Source organism: Emydura macquarii, unplaced genomic scaffold (genome assembly GCF_026122565.2).
Source record: "Emydura macquarii macquarii isolate MOO-44397 ecotype Brisbane River unplaced genomic scaffold, CSIRO-AGI_Emac_v2 contig_1483, whole genome shotgun sequence".
Taxonomy (NCBI): domain Eukaryota; kingdom Metazoa; phylum Chordata; order Testudines; family Chelidae; genus Emydura; species Emydura macquarii.
In genome coordinates this window covers 8,619,954-8,638,406 of record NW_027131620.1, presented here as the reverse complement: position 1 = coordinate 8,638,406, position 18,453 = coordinate 8,619,954, and the positions used below count along the sequence as shown (strand labels likewise).

The following is an 18,453-nucleotide window of genomic DNA, read 5'->3' as shown; positions in this document are numbered from 1 at the left end:
AGTCCTGCCCAGTTTTAGCCAGCTGAAAGCTTGAATCTGAAACAAGGCAGGAAAGGGATTTAGAGAAAGAAAATAATGGGGATCTGCAAGACTACTTTTAAAACCTAATGAGGACCAAGAAGTGTTATGAAGAAAAGATGAAATTGGATTATTTTTTTCTAAAAAGCGAAGTATTGATTACAAACACAAGCTTGCTAAAATACAAATTAGGAAGAACACATTGCATAAATGTAGGTTAGTTACTTTTTTTGTAGCAACGTTACTCCTTTTAAGAGAGTCAGCTATAGAAGATACATGTGGTCCAGTATGCTCTAGATCTAAATTCTTTGTTCCACTCTCAGTTATTCTGGTAATATTTTTTTTTCCAGAAGAGCTCATCATTTGCAAAGGCAGTTTAAACCCAGTCTTTCGGGGAGTTGCTGAAAACAAACCAGAGACTTGTTAATTTTACCTTTGTCCATTAAAATTTTTGCGATCCCAGTGGCATCACAACATTTTAAAGCTGTTTCTCATCACTACATTCATTTAATAAAGTTCTAAACAATTTTAGCCTAATTCTGATATCACACAAGTGAAAATCAAAAATAATGCCAGTGAAATTAATGAAGCTACACTACTGGATAAGAAGATAGGGATTCTGTGCACTGAAAGAGGCATAAGTCCTCTGAAAAAATAGTTGTAATTAAAGTCTGTGATTGCTGTAGACATGGTAAACATTGCGATTTCTGAGAACAAGAACACTGCAGGTCTGGGCAGAGGGAAGCAGGGCCAGCACTGCTGACATCTGTATCATAATGCACATGCACAGGTAAGTCAACTAAAGATAGCACAGGCAACCTTAATTCTGGTATTTCCTTACTTTTGAATGCTTGATTGTACAACTTTATTATTTTAACTTACTTTTGTATGTTATACATAGTGAGAGAATACTGTGCATTTGAGAGGATTTTGTGAGAAAGCTAAATCAATGAGTGTTCCTCAACCACCAATTCCTCTCCAGTCACATTTGAGCTCTTACTGGCCTTTCTCCTGCACAGCTCCTGTGTAAAGGGAAAGGAACAAATAATGGGAGATTGCTAAAGTGGGGTTGTCAGTGGGAAGATGGTGGATCCTGGTGGTGAGCCAGGAATGACTGGGAGAAGGTTCTCCCCTGCTTCTCTTTGCCCAGACCAGCAGTGCTCTCCCAGCTATCAGCCAGCAAGATAGTCAGATTGTGCTAAGGAAAAAAAGTGCTAAGGAAGAGGTGCTGCTGAGTGACATTCACAAAGCTGGTGATGTACCTTGTTAAGAAGACAAGAGTAAAGTTTGGTTGATGGATGTACAAATGGGGAAAAACAGAAGTTTCACTATGATTGCTGTAGACGTTGTAAACATTGTGATTCCAGAGAATGCTTCCCATATTCTTTATGAAATACCACTTATTTATATTTGAGCTTCCTCAAAATTATACTTAATATGCTAATGAATATGGAAGAGTTCCTTACAATTTTCACTTCAGAATCTTTGAGTGGTATGGCACAGAAATTAATGGAGTAAGCATTAGCTGGGGAAATCCCATAAGTAACATTTTCTCATTTCCACCTCCATAAACAGATCATGCCTGATTATGGTAACATAATGCAAGTTTTTCTATAGTGAATATTAAATGCCAGTACATATTGCCTCAGGTAAATAAATTAGTTTAAATTACAAGTAAAGTACAAAAACTGTTTTAAATGTATTTTTAACATTAAAAATAAATATCAACTTACATGTATTGACAAATACCAATGGGCTCCTCAGAGGCAATCTACCAGTACCTGGGACAATTACTGATGCTTCAGACACTTTCCTTTTAGAAGGAGTAGCAATCTTGAAAAGCAAAAAATTCATTTTTATAGCACAGCTAAGGACACCATAGGGTTGTTAAAATATTGACTTCAAGAAATATAAACAATCAGGACCTCAATTCTTGCATCATGTGCTAATGGTAATGTTTAAAGTTTTACTTTTCAAATACTAAAAGGTATATTTATCTCACTTTCCTTCAGATAGGAAGATAATGTGACATAAAAATTACTGAGTTTTAATTAGCATGTAAATTATAACTGAGATAGGGAGTTGGGATTTTCTAAAGTAATTCAGCAAGGGCCAAATCCTCTTCTCAGTACACAGAATAAGTAACTTGGATGACCACAAGGAGCTCCACTGGTGTCAGAATCCATTCAGTAGGCTATGATGCAGCAATAGAGCCACTTAAGTTGCTATATTTGTTACCTTAAGGCTGTAGTATTGTGTGGGATTATGACTAGTGGACCCATGTAGTCACAGATTCACTGGTTCTGTTCTTCCCATGGCCTAGTTTAGAGTATCCCCTATGGACAGGAAGATCCACATACAGTTGTGCTCTGAGTACACAAGGAATGCAGATCCTCTTTACAGGCTTCCCACATCTTCACTTAAAGCTGCACTCTGTGTGGTTGTATGCGCGGGTGTGAGAGAGAGAGACTTATCTCTATTGAGAAATGTTAATACTGAGGCTTATTAACAGGTCAGCAAGTGGTTAAAATATACTTAGACCTCCATCTACCATAGGAGACACACATATATAAAATATATATAAAGAAAACATTCTAAAGATATTTCTCAAAGCTGCAGGAATTTTATTTATTAATTTTTAAACCAAAAAGCTGCTAATTCAGAAAGATAGTTAACCTTCAATTATATAGCTTAGTAATAATTAGTATTAAGTTAAGCACCAATATTGGCAGAAGAACAAATGGATATAAAGTGCCCATCAACAAGTTAGGCTTGAAATTAGATGAAGGTTTCTAACCATCAGAGATGTAAAGTTCTGGAACAGCTTTCCAAGAAGAGCAGTGGAGGCAAAAAACCTAACTGGTTTTGAGACTTAGCTTGATAAGTTTATGGACAGGACAGTATGATGAGGTTGCTTTACATTGGTACGTGGCCCTTCTGCGACAGCTAATAGCAAATATCCCCAATGGCTGGAGAGAGGTCACTAGATAGGGAGGACTCTGGAACTGAGTTACTATAGTGAATTCTTTCCGAGCTGTCTGGCTGGTGGGTTTTGCCAACATGCTCAGTGTCTAACTGATCACCATATTTAGGGTCAGGAAGGAATTTTCCCCTACATCAGATTGACAGAGACCTAGGGTTTTTTTTTGCCTTTCTCTACAACATGGGACATTGATCACTTGCAGGTTTAAAGTAGAGTAAATGGTGGAGTCTCTGTAACTTGAAGTCTTTAAATCATGATCTGAAGACTTCGGTAACTCAGCAGAGGTTATGGGTCTACTACAGGAATTGATAGGTGAGATTCTGTGACCTGCGAGGCACAGGAGGTCAGACTACATGATTGTAAAAGTTCCTTCTGACCTTGTCTATGAGTCTATGAACTGCAATGTATCTACAATATATCAGTCATGGCACTATAACCAATCATTTAATTTAATTTTTATTTATGCTAACCTATTTCTGTTTTGCTAAACATATTTACCTTGAATTGAATATTTTTGCAGTTCTCTTGGTTAGTTTTTTTATTCTGATTCCTTTGTTGTACAGGAAGTTGTTGTTTTTCAGACTTACTGGATTTTTCTTCCATTCCTGATTTTTCTTTCAAACAAGGTGACAATTGACTTTCTGGTACAAGAACCTACTCAATATTTTGGGAAAAATGACATCCCATGTAATGTTTAATATATTATTTTAAAATATAAAAATAAGTGCATAGTTCCACAAAAGCCTTATTTAAATAGTAGCCCTATTAACTTTAGTTAGACTTTTCACATGCAGAATGACTAGACAAGTGGGAGAATTTGCAAGAACAGGTTCTAATTAACAACACTACTGGATTTATCATTGTTTACAATCCTTTGTATGTGAAACTGAACCACCACGTTTGCTTCTCTCACAATGCCTGTCTTCCTACTTGCAAGTTGAGTATGGAGTTTGTGTGCAATGCGGCACAAAAAGATGAAGGGAAAAATACATAATGAATTGTAGGAATAATGAATTGTGGGGCACTAGAAATTCTACTTAGATTGGTTTGCTTTTAGATTTCCTGACTCAGAATATTTTAATGCTTTCCTCTACAGTTTTTCCCCCCCACTTACAACAGCTGTATATTTTGGCCTTGTCTACACTACATTTTCCTCCTAAAATTTCAGTGTTGTTAACAATGGTCCATTCATAGTAGCAGCAGCTGGAGTGCTACTGCAAACAATGCACTGGTTGGTGTCTACCAGCATTACCCACAATGAGCCTGCTATAAAAGTGTTAGACAACTTAGTAGTTAAAATGCCAGCAGCTTCTTGGAGCCCTGTCTATACCATAACTCCCACCATTGCTGTCACTGGTGGGAAATTTAAGCTGTAGAATGACTAATGACTCCAATTCTGGAAAACACTTAAGCATGTGCTTAAGTCCATTCCTGTTCAGGAAAGCATCTAAGTACTATCCTGAATCATATTCATTGTTATCATAGCCATTCAGTGCATTTGTTTTGCATAGATTTTGTCTAAACTGCTTTATGATTTATATGTTGCTGCAACTTTTTGAAAATAACACTTTCTATTTAAGAAATAATACTTTCCATTTAAGAAAACAAAATCTTTTTTTTTCTTCAATTTTTATCTATCTTCTAACCATTTACTGTCTGCCTTAAAGACCCTCTATTCTTATGGTGATTTATAACAACCAAGTTGGGTAATAAGGCAAGAGAATTGTAGGCTATAGAAGAACGTCAACATATAAGAGAAATACCATGTTAAATATCTTTAGATTGGATCATGAAGAGTACAACCAACAGAGAAATCCATCTAATAAAATGGACCACTTATGACAGCCCCACTCCTCTCTCAATTGTGTAAGGCCCCTGAAAAGACACATGATTAGGGGGCTGAAAATCCACATAATTAAAATAATTTCCCAACCAGAACTGAACAACATACTTGTGATCCACTTTCATCAAAAATGATATGAACTGATGTTTTGGCAACTGATATGGCTTGCTTCTTGGTAAACCCCTATAAAACACAAGTAATTATGTAAAATATACACTTGCTCAACCTTCTAATCTTTCTCATTTTTTCTATATGAATCACAAATAAAATATTAAGTTCATAAGGTCATATAGTCCCTAACTCAGATTATTTCCAAGTAGGGAAAATGTAGAGTCCCATAACAGCTTTGGGCCACAGAAAAAAACGGTTACTAACCTTTCGTAACTGTTGTTCTTTGAGATGTGTTACTCATGTCCATTCCATGTCAGGTGTGTGCGCGCGACATGTATCGGTGCCAGAGATTTTTCCCTCAGTGGTTTCTGTAGGGCAGGCTCTAGCACCCTTGGCAGTCACACACACATGCACCAGTATAAGGGGCGCTGCTTACCCCCCTCCCTCTCAGCTCCTTCTTGCCGGAACTCCGAAAGAGGGGAAGGAGGGTGGGTCATGGAATGGACATGAGCAACACATCTCAAAGAACAACAGCTACAAAAGGTTAGTAATCCTTTTTTTCTTCTTCGAGTGCTTCCTCGTGTCCATTCCATGACAGGGGACTCACAAGCAATGCCTCTGGAGGTGAGTTAGGAGTTCACAGATGTGCCGATTGCAACACTGCTCTGCCAAAATCAGCATAGTCCCAGGCCTGTTGAGTGATGGCATAGGGGGATGTGAAAGTATGGATAGACGACCACGTTGCGGCTCTACAGATGTCCTGTATTGGAACCCAGGCCAAGAAAACTGCTTATGATGCCTGGACTCTTGTTGAATGAGTTGTCATAAACTTTGCCTGCTCAGAACAGGCTCAGATGCAGGCAGTGATCCAGGATGAAATCCTCTGGGATGATACTGGTGGACCTTTCATCCGTTCAGCTACTGCGATGAAGAGCTGCATGGACTTTCGGAAAGGCTTATTTCTTTCAATGTAGAAAGCCAGGGCTTGTCTGACATCTAAAGTATGCAGGACCCTCTTCTTGTTGGAATTATGGGCCTTTGGGAAGAACACTGGCAGGAAAATATCCTGATTGACATGAAACTGCGATACTGCCTTTGGCAGGAAGGCTGGGTGAGGATGTAGCTGGACCTTACCCTTGCAGAACACTGTGTAAGGAGGTTCTGACGTTAAGAGCCTTGATTTTGAAGACTCGTCTCACCGAAGTGATTGCCACAAGAAAGGTGACCTTACACAATATATGCAGGAGAGAACAAGATGCCTTGAGTTCAAATGGGGGGGGGGAATGGAAGCAAACCTGGGGATGGGTGTGTGTACAAGTATGCAAACTCTTTGGCGAGCACATAATATTTCTTTTCTGCCCACTTAGATGTGAGCGGAAGGGAGGCCAGGGTCTGCCATAATGCTTTGGCAAGCTTCAGCACCCCATCGTGGACTCGGAGGGCTACTCTGGAGGGCACCACAGATGCCAGGGTTCCAAAAAGAGTTCATCCACTGGCTCAAAAAGCTGATCTATTTTGAGGCCCACGTTGACCACTACCTGCTTTAACAGGTCTTGATGCATCCTGTAATTGTCCGGAGGGACAGTGTGAGAGGGGTCCACCACACCCTCGTTGGGCAAGAAGGATGAGGAAGCAGGAATCTGAGAGTTAACAATGGGGATGCTGTAAATATTAACAGCTTTGCTACTGCTTCACAAATCATGTATTTCTGAAAATATGCCCTTCTACTGCTGCCCTGTGTACATTAATTTAAAAATCAACACTTCAGAATAAAGCTCCAGCTCTGAGTAGCAAAAAAGGGGTCAATTATGGTTTTTAATTCTGATCAATGGGGATAATGTGCAGTTTATGTTCATTAATAAGAAGCTCAGGTCCTCATTAGTTTTTTTAGCCTAAAAATTTGGCAATTGGGGAAACTTGTAGAAGAGATCTACTTTAAAAATTTGCTTCCAGATAGATAGCTTGTGTATTAGGTTTCAGTTCATAGCAAACTTTTATGGCCAAACTGTAAATGCCTGGGGGTAGGAAAAGGACCGGATGGCTAAGAGAAAATATCATAACACAGGATATCAGATCTAAGGCAGTATTTACTAAAAGTAGCTAGCATCTCTTTGTTGTTTTATAGCCTACAAGAAATAAATTGAAGATCGTAGTGTAATTCCTAGTAGACAGGTGTCCATACAATAAAAAGAAAATCATCATGACTGGGATCATTGATTTTAGACTTAGTAAAGAGTCCAGAGACTGAATGGCATGGAAAATTAGCTAGATTTGCACCTCCAGATCAGATTGAGGCACGTTAGTAGGACTGTGTAGAAAGGTTTGTATTGCTTCTGATTTAAATGAGTTCTTTGGATTAACATTAATTCAGACCCAGATTAATAGAATGGAGAAAGGTGCCTATTCAAAAATGCACACATTTATGTACCAAGTTTGCATGCACAGTTACCATGGTTGTGCTCATAATAGCGGTAAGTGCATGGCAAATACAGTTAAGTGTCCATGTGCATGCATTTGCATGCATCCGATAATTGCACATACATTTTTTCAGACACACAATACTATAAATCTTGACCTCAATTTCTAGCATCTCCAATTAAACACCCATTATAACCCACTAAATTCAATTGCAGTATATTTTTAAAGTTGTTAACCCTTAATAGAAAAACTTATTGTGGAAATGCTGGAGCATTTATTGTGACATTAATGAGCATCTCAATATATAACAAGTATTAATAAAGAAGCCATCTCAAAATAACAGACCCAGAGTAGTGAGTCATTTTTTGTTTCAATTGGATAGAAAATGCTGAAAAAGGAAGAGTTTAAGTCTTACCTTACATTTATTTGCGCCATAAACCTTTCTGGCTACTTCCACAATTTCCAAAACAGGATCAAAATATAGGAATATTTGCTTCCCTTCTTGGTTACCCACAGTTACTGGATTTTTTAGAATTATTGTTAGTAACTTCTTTGACTCTTTTTCTGCACAAAGAGGAAGCATTCATTAGGCTTCAAACACTTCTTGTTTAGCGCTTGAAAGAACATGAAACTCAGTTGAATTGAAGTGTAGAGTTCTCAGTTTGCTGACCTGTTGCTCTCTAATCAAAGCTAAACCAGATTATAATTTAAATGAAACAATTCAAGGTTCAACTGCATGTTCTAATAAATAAAGTACTTGAACCTTCAAAATTTTATTTGAAAGATATTTACTGTGCTTTTTTAGGCTCATTAATAAGTACTGTAGAAAGTATGGTTTAATTCTCTACATTTTTTATAAAGTTCTAGAAAAAGGGTCTGATTCTTCATTGCCTTGCACATTACATAGTTGTTTACACCTGTGTAAAGTGACAAATGGGTGTAAAATGCTGATAATGTTGTACATGAGTAGAGAATTCCAATCTGATAACATTTTGCACACATTTCGTAAGGATTTAAATGACTACAAGGCACTAGAAAAATCAAGCCCAATTAATATTTATATTCCCTGTCACAATAACTATAATAGCAGAAAAAGTTAATTGGCTGAATTATTCATCCAATAAAATCCTTGCAATACCATTATTTTTTCCAAAATTTTGCAATAATTTCATAAATCAGGATTCAAAGTTTTATAATTTGTAAAGCATCACCCTTTCATGATTTGGGCCTTTCCATACTTTAAGATATGTTTACAAATACATTTATAAAATGTTTAAAAAGTCAAAATTGCATATTTAATGTACATGTTCAAATATAATTAATTATGAAAATCAGGTAGTTGCAAAGAAATCATAATTAGCTCTTTGTGGACAGTCACCCAAAATATGTAGGCAGCTGTGATTACTGCACAAGCAAATTAAGCATGCAATTTTGCAGAGCAACAGCACAACTAATTTCAAATCAGTACCGCCTATAAATGACATGGGTTTGAAGTCCTTGACAGCAATGGGGAATTTTGCTCATTTAAGAAATGAGTAAGGACTTTAGGATTTCATCCAATCAGAGTAATTCAGAATGCCAAATTAATTTATAGTTAGGTAGACAGAATAATTCAGGAATAAAAGAATACATTCATGTGTTTCAGTACCTTCAAGACTGTACATTTCCACCTCTTCTTCAGGTATGCTGACTGTTTCCCATTGGTGATTCTCAAACAAAATACAAGAGGTTTTGAAGTAAAAAAAAAAATCATAAATGATAAATCAATGAAATGTAAATGTGCATTATTACACTTATTCTTTAACTATAACATCCAGAAATATCAAGACATTTGTGACATATAATTTTTTCATTGATATTTCAAATTAATCGATCCAGAACAAACTGAAATGGATGGAAAGTTTGTCTTCTGAATGAAGGAGCTGAAATGCAGAAACTAAAATTGTATAAAAGGAAAGATATTTCTAATTTCTGCACTCTCAGACTCACCAGTACAAGAACTGATGAAATCAGGGAACAGTGTAAGGGCAGAGGAAGATAAAAGAATAACTTTAGGAGAGTTCAAAGTCTTAACAGTAACACATCCAGTGGCTGCTGGAATAGAATAGATAACCTCTAATGGAGAGTAAATGAACAAACAGATTTCCAAAGAGTGTACTTAGAATGAGCTCTCCCTTTTCTGTCCAGGAAGCCATCATAGCCCTCTTTGTGGAAAATACCATAAACTTTAAAGGACAAGCAATCTCTTTAGCCTGGTATGCCTCTGAAAAATAATACTCAATCCTCCTAGCAATGAAGGATTCCAACATTTTCCTAAAATTTTAATACAAAGATATGTGACTTGACAACATTTTACAAACTATTGCAATAAAATGGAAGCATCTGTCTAATATGAAGAGAATGCCATACAGTGTAGTAAGCGCTCTCCTTCATCTGTGCATAAGAACAAAGTAGAAGTATGCTAAGTGAATCAAAATGCATACAGTATTCCTTGAGGATCACTCATCTGTTATATTAATGTCAGCCTATGCCTCATCAATAAAGCTCAAGTGCCCTCCCTGGAGTACTGCAGATGTGCAGAAGAAGTGAATGATAGAATTCTGGAAGCTCACGGAAACTAAGGATTTGAGCGCAATCCTATTACTCTTGAAACTGGGGCAATCCTCTGAGGATAAATATCTTTATCTTGCAAGTGAAGAACCGAACACTTGTCTAACATCAAATAACTTATACTTCATCTGTATCTTCCCCAAACAGATGATCCCTTTAAAATGGCAGATAAATAAAACTAATCTTTCAGGAAAGGTCTGACAGAGAAGGATGGAGCAAAAAACTTTTCTGGACATACTTCCCATCATATGACAAACTGCATGAACCCTATGTGGAATTATAAGAAAAAAAAAAAAAACAGGCTGCAAAGATAGGTGATAATGAGTATGTCTACAATACAATGAAAAACCCATGGCTGGCCCATGCCTGCTGTCTCAGGCTCACAGGGCTCAGGTTGCGGTGCTGTTTCACTGCAGTGTAGACTTAGCACTCTGTGAGGTGGGAGGGTCCCAGAGCCCAGGCTCCAGCCCAAGTCCAGGCTTTAGGACCCTCCCACCGGACATGGTCCTAGAGCCCAGGCTCCATCCTATGCCCGGAAGTCTACACTACAATGAAACAGCCCCGCAGACCTAGCCCTGCAAGCCCAAGTCACAGATCAGTTATGGGTGTCCAGTTGCAGTGTAGACATACCTAGTGAGATTTGGTCAGGACTACATCAGTCCAGGAAAATAAAAGCTGGCATCTTAAACAGAGAAATTAAAATCTATCTTGAAAGTCCTATCACACTTCCATCATACCAAAAGCAGAGATGACTTGCAGGAAGAAGTTGTGATTACTGGGTCAACATTAGGATCAGACAACTATGCTGCTTTTGGGCAATTATATGGTTTAGAAGGAAGGTAGGTAAAGAATAAATTGCTATTTTGAAATAGGAGTAAATCAACAGATAAATTCAACTCTTATTATAGGCAGATTTATCTACTTTTTCTTTCTTTAGAAATTAAGTTGGATTGTCATTCACCTTTTTTCAAGAAAAAGAAAAACTGATTGTACCGGTCATATGCCTATTCACCTAGAGAAAGTCCTGAATTCAGAAGCCCCATAATATAAAAATTAGAGACAGTATACCTAACTTACAGTGGAGAATAGTGTATAAGACTTCTGATGAAAACACAACTTAAGCAGCTCTGAATTTTCCATCAGTGAAGGAAAAGCAATCATATAAAGGGCTTCTTGTATACCTAAAGCAATAAGTGAAGGGAGTAGAAGCCATCAGTAAGTGAATATGGCTGCTAATTTATTATCTCCATTGAATATTAGGAACTCTGTGGAACAACACTTGAAAAGCAGAAGTGCTCATTCTGACTCCTTTGGTGTGAGTGACATTTCCAAAGATGAAACCAGAACATTTGATGCAGACCCATTCAGCAATGTTCTGCTGAAAATTAAGATTCAGAAGGAAAATAAACAGCCTTTTATTTTTTACTGTGCTGAAGTTGTACACATCTGACATGAAAAAAAAAACTTGAAGGTTTTAACAAGTAAAAGTGAACTGATGTTTTATGGCTAATTGATCAGTAATGCCATTGCTTATCAGAAGGAGGACTCATAAGAACAGATTTACAACAATTTAGGCATAGAACTGCACAGGAAATTGTTCATATAACACATTACAAAATATGGGCCAGAATTTCTAAGTATGTAAAAACTTGTTGAATAATGCCGTAAGTTGGTACTTGCCATCCATTTTCTATTCATATTTATGTTTTAAGAATAACTGAGATACCACCTGTGTATTTTCACTTAACACTTATTCTAAAATGAACTGTACTGATTTGCAATACACTCTCTAATTTCAGCATCGTACTGAGAACACCTCTTTTCGGATTGACTGTTTTGTTTGAAAAAACAAAATATTTTCCATATGGTCAGGCAAAGTTAGCTTACTTCATCATCTGCTGCAATATAGAAAGATATACTTCGGCTACCAACATTAAAATCAATCCAAAATTCTTCAAGATTTTCATCCAAAGGTATCTGTAGCTAAAATATATTTTAAAAATTAACTTTGAAGGAACAGGAGGCTCTCAAAATAACATATTATAAATAAATAACACAAAAGTAGGTAATTTAAACAAACCTTAAATACATACAAGATGCCTCTATAGCGCTTTAAAATAATTTTTGTTTTATTCTCTATGTATTCCCAATTGTTCTGTACTTAGAGAGAACTATACATTAGTTGTATTAAGGGGAAATCTATATAATTCACAATGAAGTAACTTACCTCATGTTTATCAAGGATTGCAGATAAACAAGGATATGTAAAAACCCTATAAGAAATATATTTAGTAAACCTTTTTGCAAAATTATTTACATTATTTTACACCTAGACTAGAACAACATAAAAATATTGGGTTAGTTTCCTTCCCCATCTGCCCACAAAAAAAATCTACTTCAAAGAAAAAGAGTTGAAAGCAATCAGCAAGACACAGTCAAGGAAGGTTAACTATCCAAAACTTGCACTCTAAAAAAATAAAAAATTTCATTTATGCATGTCACTGTCTCTGGGTAGGCTGCTGCTGACCCTTTTCCAGACCCTCAAGGACACCACTTTTAAGTGGCAGGCTGGTGCTTCCACATCTCTTTGAGATTGGGCCCTATGGCTCAACCACTCTCCAACGTGGTTTTTGATTTACACCCTGCCCCTGGTTGCCAACCATTTTACTTAGCAGGCCCAAGGGGCTTGGCATCTGGAAGGGTTTTCCTTTTGCAGCCTCTGGATAACAACGCTATGCAGTGACACAGAAGCAGGTTTGCCAAAATGAAGTATGATTTATTTTGCCAAAAGGCACAATACTTAGAGAGGTAGATTAAAATAACAGAGAGACCTATACACATATTGTCTTACCCATGCTTGGCATTCCCCTCAAGCCCCTAAGTACACATGACTTAGGCTTGGTGTCTCCCATTCTCTTGGGAATCAATTTGTTGCTTGCTTTCTGTTTGGGGAGGGAGGGAGGTGGACTATATGACCTCTTGAGGTCCCCTACAGCACTATGTTTCTAAAATTTTATGATCCTGGCTCACAATCAGTCTCTGCTAGCCTGCAGCATGGTCTCTCTGTGTCAACTTCAAGGCATGCTGACCACTCCCCTGACCACTGCAGGGGTAGTGGCCAGAGTCTTTTGATCTTCTGAGGTCTTGGCCTTAGCAAACAGCCCAGTTGCCAGAGTTGGATCTGAAGAATCCCTCTTCACGGCTATAAATCTAGCTATTCTGTTTGAGGACCAGCTCCTTATTGAAGCCATTGTTTTACCTTTCTTGCTTAGTTTCCTTAACAACTCCTTTTCATCTAACTATGCATTCAGGCAGGGTCATATCACAAAGATACACTGAGGGGCAAATGATAGTTATAAAAAATATAACTATTTTCCAGTTTTCCACAAGGCATCCTCACAATTTAAGCAAAAAAGAGTATTATCAGTTATCTGGCTACAATAATTTTAAAATATCAGTAGATAACATGGAAGTAAGAAAAATACAATACTAGATTTAAGAACTGAATATAGCCTTGAGGTGAGTGAATATCACACCATCACTTCACTATCCTACCAACTCATAAGACTAAAATGTCATGTGGAGTACCCTGAACATATGTATGAGAAAGCCTGATTTCTTCCCATCTTTTGGTCCCACCTCTTCAGCAGGTATCATCCTGGACTAGTGCATTATCACAATCTAAAGATAGCCTAAATAAAAGGAATCATAGGATAAATATCCATAGTCAGGTACTCAGATGGTGTAAATTAGTGTAGGTCTATTGGAATCAATGATAATCTGACCCACAGTATCTAAGAGAGCCTCCTTCTTCCAGGAGTAGAGAGTCTAAGGATCTTGCAATAGAGACATGAAGAATGTGACTGCAGATAGTGCATCTATGGTCTTGTTTCCATTCATCTTGATTCAAAGAGAGAGAACTGAACACTTCTGTTTATTTCTTAGTTATTTTTTAAAACCGTAATATTCTTGGTATGTATTTCTCGTAACAGTTGTTCCCTAACAACCTTAACTTTATGTTATCTTAAAAAAAAACCAAAAAGACCACACTTGAGAATTTTATAAACCCAGTATTCTAGTTATAAAAGATAACATCAATGAACATATACCAAACCACCCAGCATTTCTCATTATATTTGCTTTTTATTAATTCTAAAATGTTATAGTTGTGCATGGCACCCTGGGCAGTTTTTGCAATAGAGCAGCTTGCTTTTCATCTGCTCGTATTATGGTAGCTCAGAATTCATTAAAAAAAGGTTTTCTGACATTTTCTTTCTGAATGGCCATTCAACCAGAAAACATCTTTCCTTTAGCAATGTTCATTTACCTTCTTTTGTCTCCAAGCATGCCATTCACCTGGTTAAGAAACTTTCTGCAGTCCTATTAAGAAGCAGAGAAACTTTAAGTAATGTAACATTTTCTCTCCCTGAAAATAATTAGAACTTTTATATGACTTACTGTTTCAAACTCAGAGTCCTTAATTCCTTTAAATGCATTGGTCACAAACTCCATAGAAAACCACTGGCGTGCCAGTTCGCCTCTTTGTTTTTCTGATGTCATTCTGCATAAAGCTTCAGTAATGGCTACTTGCAAGTCATAGTCTATAAAATACATTTTACAGGAACAGTAACATTAAATAGAATGCCAACCTTAAAAGTTTATACTTAAGAAACAGATACTAATATTGTTTAATATAGAGTCTTAAATAAAAGAAATCAAAATTATTTCAACTTAAAAAGAAGTTACGGTACATTTTAGCTATTCTCATATTGATATTAAATAGAATACACAACCATATAATGCAGTGAAGTCATACAAAGAAAAGGATATAAAGCTGCTAATGAAACTACAATTCAAAAATAAGTATTACAGGCTAGATCTCCAGGTGCATTCAGCACACATGGAAGGTGAAACAGTCAAGAGGTGGCTGTAGAGCTTATCGTCCACCAGATTCTGGAAGTTATTGGGAGACCAACTGACCCTCAAAGCTGCTCTAACTTGTACTGGCAGATAGCAGTCTTCAAAGGTCCACACTTTTCAATCCATTTTGGAACTTCTATAGTGGAGAAAGCCAGGAGGGACTGATAGAGCTGCCTATGCATTATATATGCCTGAAATACTCCAAATGCTTTAAAATGACTAAATGTATATTAATACTGCATATATGCCATTTTTAATTGACATTTTTCAGATGACTGAATACTAGTAGTTTTGTGTTTTCTTATTGCCAGCCTTTTTATGGGTATATAACACCAAAATAAACACACAGTTTAATAATGAACCTCTTAAGTGAGATTCTGTGCTTACCTCCAGCATCTAAAATTCTCTTTCCCATGTCATTCCTGTGAATTAAACAACAATATAGATGATTCAGTTTGACCAAAATAAAATGGCAATGTAAAAGTATATAAAAAAAAGCTTATATTGGCATCAGTGACTATAACTTTCAAAATATGGAGTGAAATGCTGGTCCCACTGAACTTATTTGTAGTTTTGATATTGACATCAATGGAGCAATATATTGCCCATGAAACAGCAGTGTTTTTGGCTCCAGACACATTAGTAATTTTAAAATGTAGGAATTTACAAGCCAAATATTTAGAGAGCATCCTAAACTGCACCTGAAAGACCTGCAGATGAATCTGTTTTGTTCTGAGTCTTTAGGAATGACGGTGAAAAACTGTACAAATTAACTCTCCATGCCTCCCACTTCCCACTCCACACATTCCCTGTTCCATGTAAGAACCTGGATTGTGTACAAGACTGTGTAGATTTTTAAGTCCAAACCTCTTCCTTTGCCACTTCACTGGGGCTCTGCAAAAAAACCTTATGGCCACAGGAAATCCCTAACCCTCTGTCCACCAGAGGGAACTGGGAGAAGTCCTACACATACATGATTTTTTTTTTTAAACAGAGACCAGAAGAAAACCTGTAATGGAGGGAAGAAATGAAGGGCCACTCATTCCAAATCCACATGTTGCAAGTGCGGAGGGAGGGGGTGTCAGCTGACCCAATATAGCAATAGCATCCTTTCCCATGGAGAGGATCTATTCATATAAAAAAAGATGCTGGTAGCCTGCTTCTCTCTTCCTCATTCCATACCTCTGAAATCACAATATTTTTTCACAAACTCCATGGATCTTTCTTCATGGATGACAGTTCAAAGGCTCTGTTTCTGACCCTATCAGGCTGGAGATTTCTCTTTTGTCTATGCAGACCTTTCAAGACGTTTCCCTGGATGAACAATCTACCCTCCAATCAGTGCCTTCACAAAGACTCCTCAGAAGTCATTCCTGAGAACCAATTGTTTTAGGACAATCATGTGAAGTGGAGCCTACCTGTGACTGAGAGAAGGGAAGATCTGAGCATCCAAGGAATAATTACTTGCATGGATTAAAGTGGTTTGCATGGACTAAAGTGCAATCTCCATGGGCTACATAACCAAGAAGGCAACCATGGGTTGAATAAAGCCCATATTTGTACAGTTATAAATAACCCCAATAAAATAGTCAGCTATAAAAAGTTCTCTTCTCAACTATGTAAACAATATATTCATGTCAAAAAGTGTATTAAAGATTAATTAATTACATGACAAGCAACATTTCCTTCGTGGAAATAATTTTTTTTCTGGCTTCTCGAGACATGGTATCAAGCATTGAATTAAGTTTTCTTACAGCCTAAGGATAGGGGGAAAAAGAATATGTTTACATAAGAAGAAATACACCATTAAACTTTTTAAAAGGTTTTAAAATTATTCTCTCATTATATTTTGGGCCTACAGTGATGTAGCTTTATAACATTTTAAGTAGAAAAGAATATCTTTAAATAACTAATGTTGTGACACAAAGCAAAATAAGCATGACAGGTTCTGATCTTAGCTACACTAGTGTAAATCCAACGTAACACAACTGGACTTTAATGAATTACATTAACACGGGCACTAATCTAATAAGCACTTAAAAGGCCAACATTCTGATCTGTAGATGTAAATCAGGAAGCTAGTTTTCTAAGTACTAATATTTTTGCCTCCAATTCATGCTGGAACAAAAATTACCTGCAAATATTATGGATGCAATAAATGTGGGCAATTTGTATCCATAAAAAAGGCTGGGCTTTAGAAAATTTAGTCCTTAAAAGAGAGTGCCTTTCTATAAAAGCTAATGATTTTATAATAGTTTCATACTCAAAAAATGAAATTCTGACCCTATTAAAGTCAATGGCAAAACTCCCACTGACTTCAACAGGGGCATGATTTCACCCAAGTTACTTTAGGGACATGAAAGCATACTATGTAAAATACTGTATATTAGAGATACAATTTATTAACCAATTTACATTAACAGACAATAAAAAATGCTATTTCTGACAATTGCAATATAGCATATTATTTTATATGCTTGTATATGATGCTTATTACCATAGTATTTATAAGACAAATAACATATATTTTATAGCCTAAAATGGAAATTTTATTCTAGGCAAGTAAACTTTTGAACATTCTTAGAGAGACAGCAGGATCATTAAACATTTCTACAAATATTTTGTTCTTCTCCTTTTCACAACACATCTAGTTAAATTACTAATCACATTCACAACCTTCTGTTAAACGCCTACTAATAAAAATGTTGATTAATTTTTTTTACCTCCTGCTGAATATAAATATTGATTCTTACATCAGCAACAAGGGTACATATTCGCAGTACAAAGCTTTCTAGTGTTTGTATTTTACCTAATCAATTAAGAAAAAAAAGTGAAAAAGCAGTTTAATCCAAGAATTGAGAGGTTTTGCACACATTAGTTCTTCAACAGCATTCACAGTTCTAACTTTATTATATATCCAATACAAATATCTTAATTTACAAATGAAACAATCCATATTAATACTTCCTTTCCAAAGTCACACAAGACTGCTGCTATTTAATGTACAAACATACTAAATTTCATATATTGCAGTTAAAAAGCAAAAAGAACGGCTGTTTACCTTACAATAACTGAAGTTCTTTGAGATGTCATCTGTGTGGATTCAACTCTAGGTGTGCGTATGCCGCACATGCATGAGATCGGAACCTTTTAAATGGCAGTGGGTCATGCCTGCACTGTGCATGTCATTGACCCATGGGCATAAATGGCAGAGTGACCACAACCCAGAATATTTTAAATGCAGAATATTGTCCAGGGTCTCTGGAATAAGACCTTCTCCCACATCATGATTTTGTTAAGCTATCCAGATTAAATATCTTTTCCATGTACAGGAATAGGTCTTCCACATGGAGAGCATCCTACTTTGCAGTAGAATCTTCTGTACTGGAAGTGTTATAAGGGACTGAATAGGCATGTGGAGAAAATAACTAGCCCTGTCTCAGCCAACATGGAGATATCAGGATTAATATCATTGCATCCTGCTTGATCTTGTATATCACTCTGGAAATCCAGGATTGGAAAGGTATAACATGAGACCTTGATCTCATGG

General features: G+C 36.7%; 1 protein-coding gene across 11 annotated transcripts in view; it reads right to left on the bottom strand.

Moving 5' to 3' along the window:
• The window catches only part of SYCP2 (synaptonemal complex protein 2), a 67,442-nt gene that overhangs the window by 37,598 nt on the left and 11,391 nt on the right, over positions 1-18,453 (bottom strand). For 10 of the 11 annotated variants that reach the window (XR_010920980.1, XR_010920979.1, XR_010920982.1 and 7 more), the window contains 13 exons: positions 17,627-17,712; positions 16,572-16,660; positions 15,291-15,325; positions 14,442-14,584; positions 14,311-14,363; positions 12,211-12,256; positions 11,871-11,966; positions 9,022-9,082; positions 7,789-7,937; positions 4,953-5,027; positions 3,500-3,655; positions 1,752-1,851; positions 244-419 (listed from right to left, as the gene is read on the bottom strand). Coding sequence is in view for 7 of the 11 variants with exons in the window: in XM_067554146.1 (XP_067410247.1) it covers positions 244-419; positions 1,752-1,851; positions 3,500-3,655; positions 4,953-5,027; positions 7,789-7,937; positions 9,022-9,082; positions 11,871-11,966; positions 12,211-12,256; positions 14,311-14,363; positions 14,442-14,584; positions 15,291-15,325; positions 16,572-16,660; positions 17,627-17,712 (1,265 nt within the window). In the remaining 4 variants the exon portion in view is untranslated. The remainder of the gene's footprint in view (positions 1-243; positions 420-1,751; positions 1,852-3,499; positions 3,656-4,952; positions 5,028-7,788; positions 7,938-9,021; positions 9,083-11,870; positions 11,967-12,210; positions 12,257-14,310; positions 14,364-14,441; positions 14,585-15,290; positions 15,326-16,571; positions 16,661-17,626; positions 17,713-18,453) is intronic. The other variant, XM_067554145.1, reaches the window with a different exon arrangement.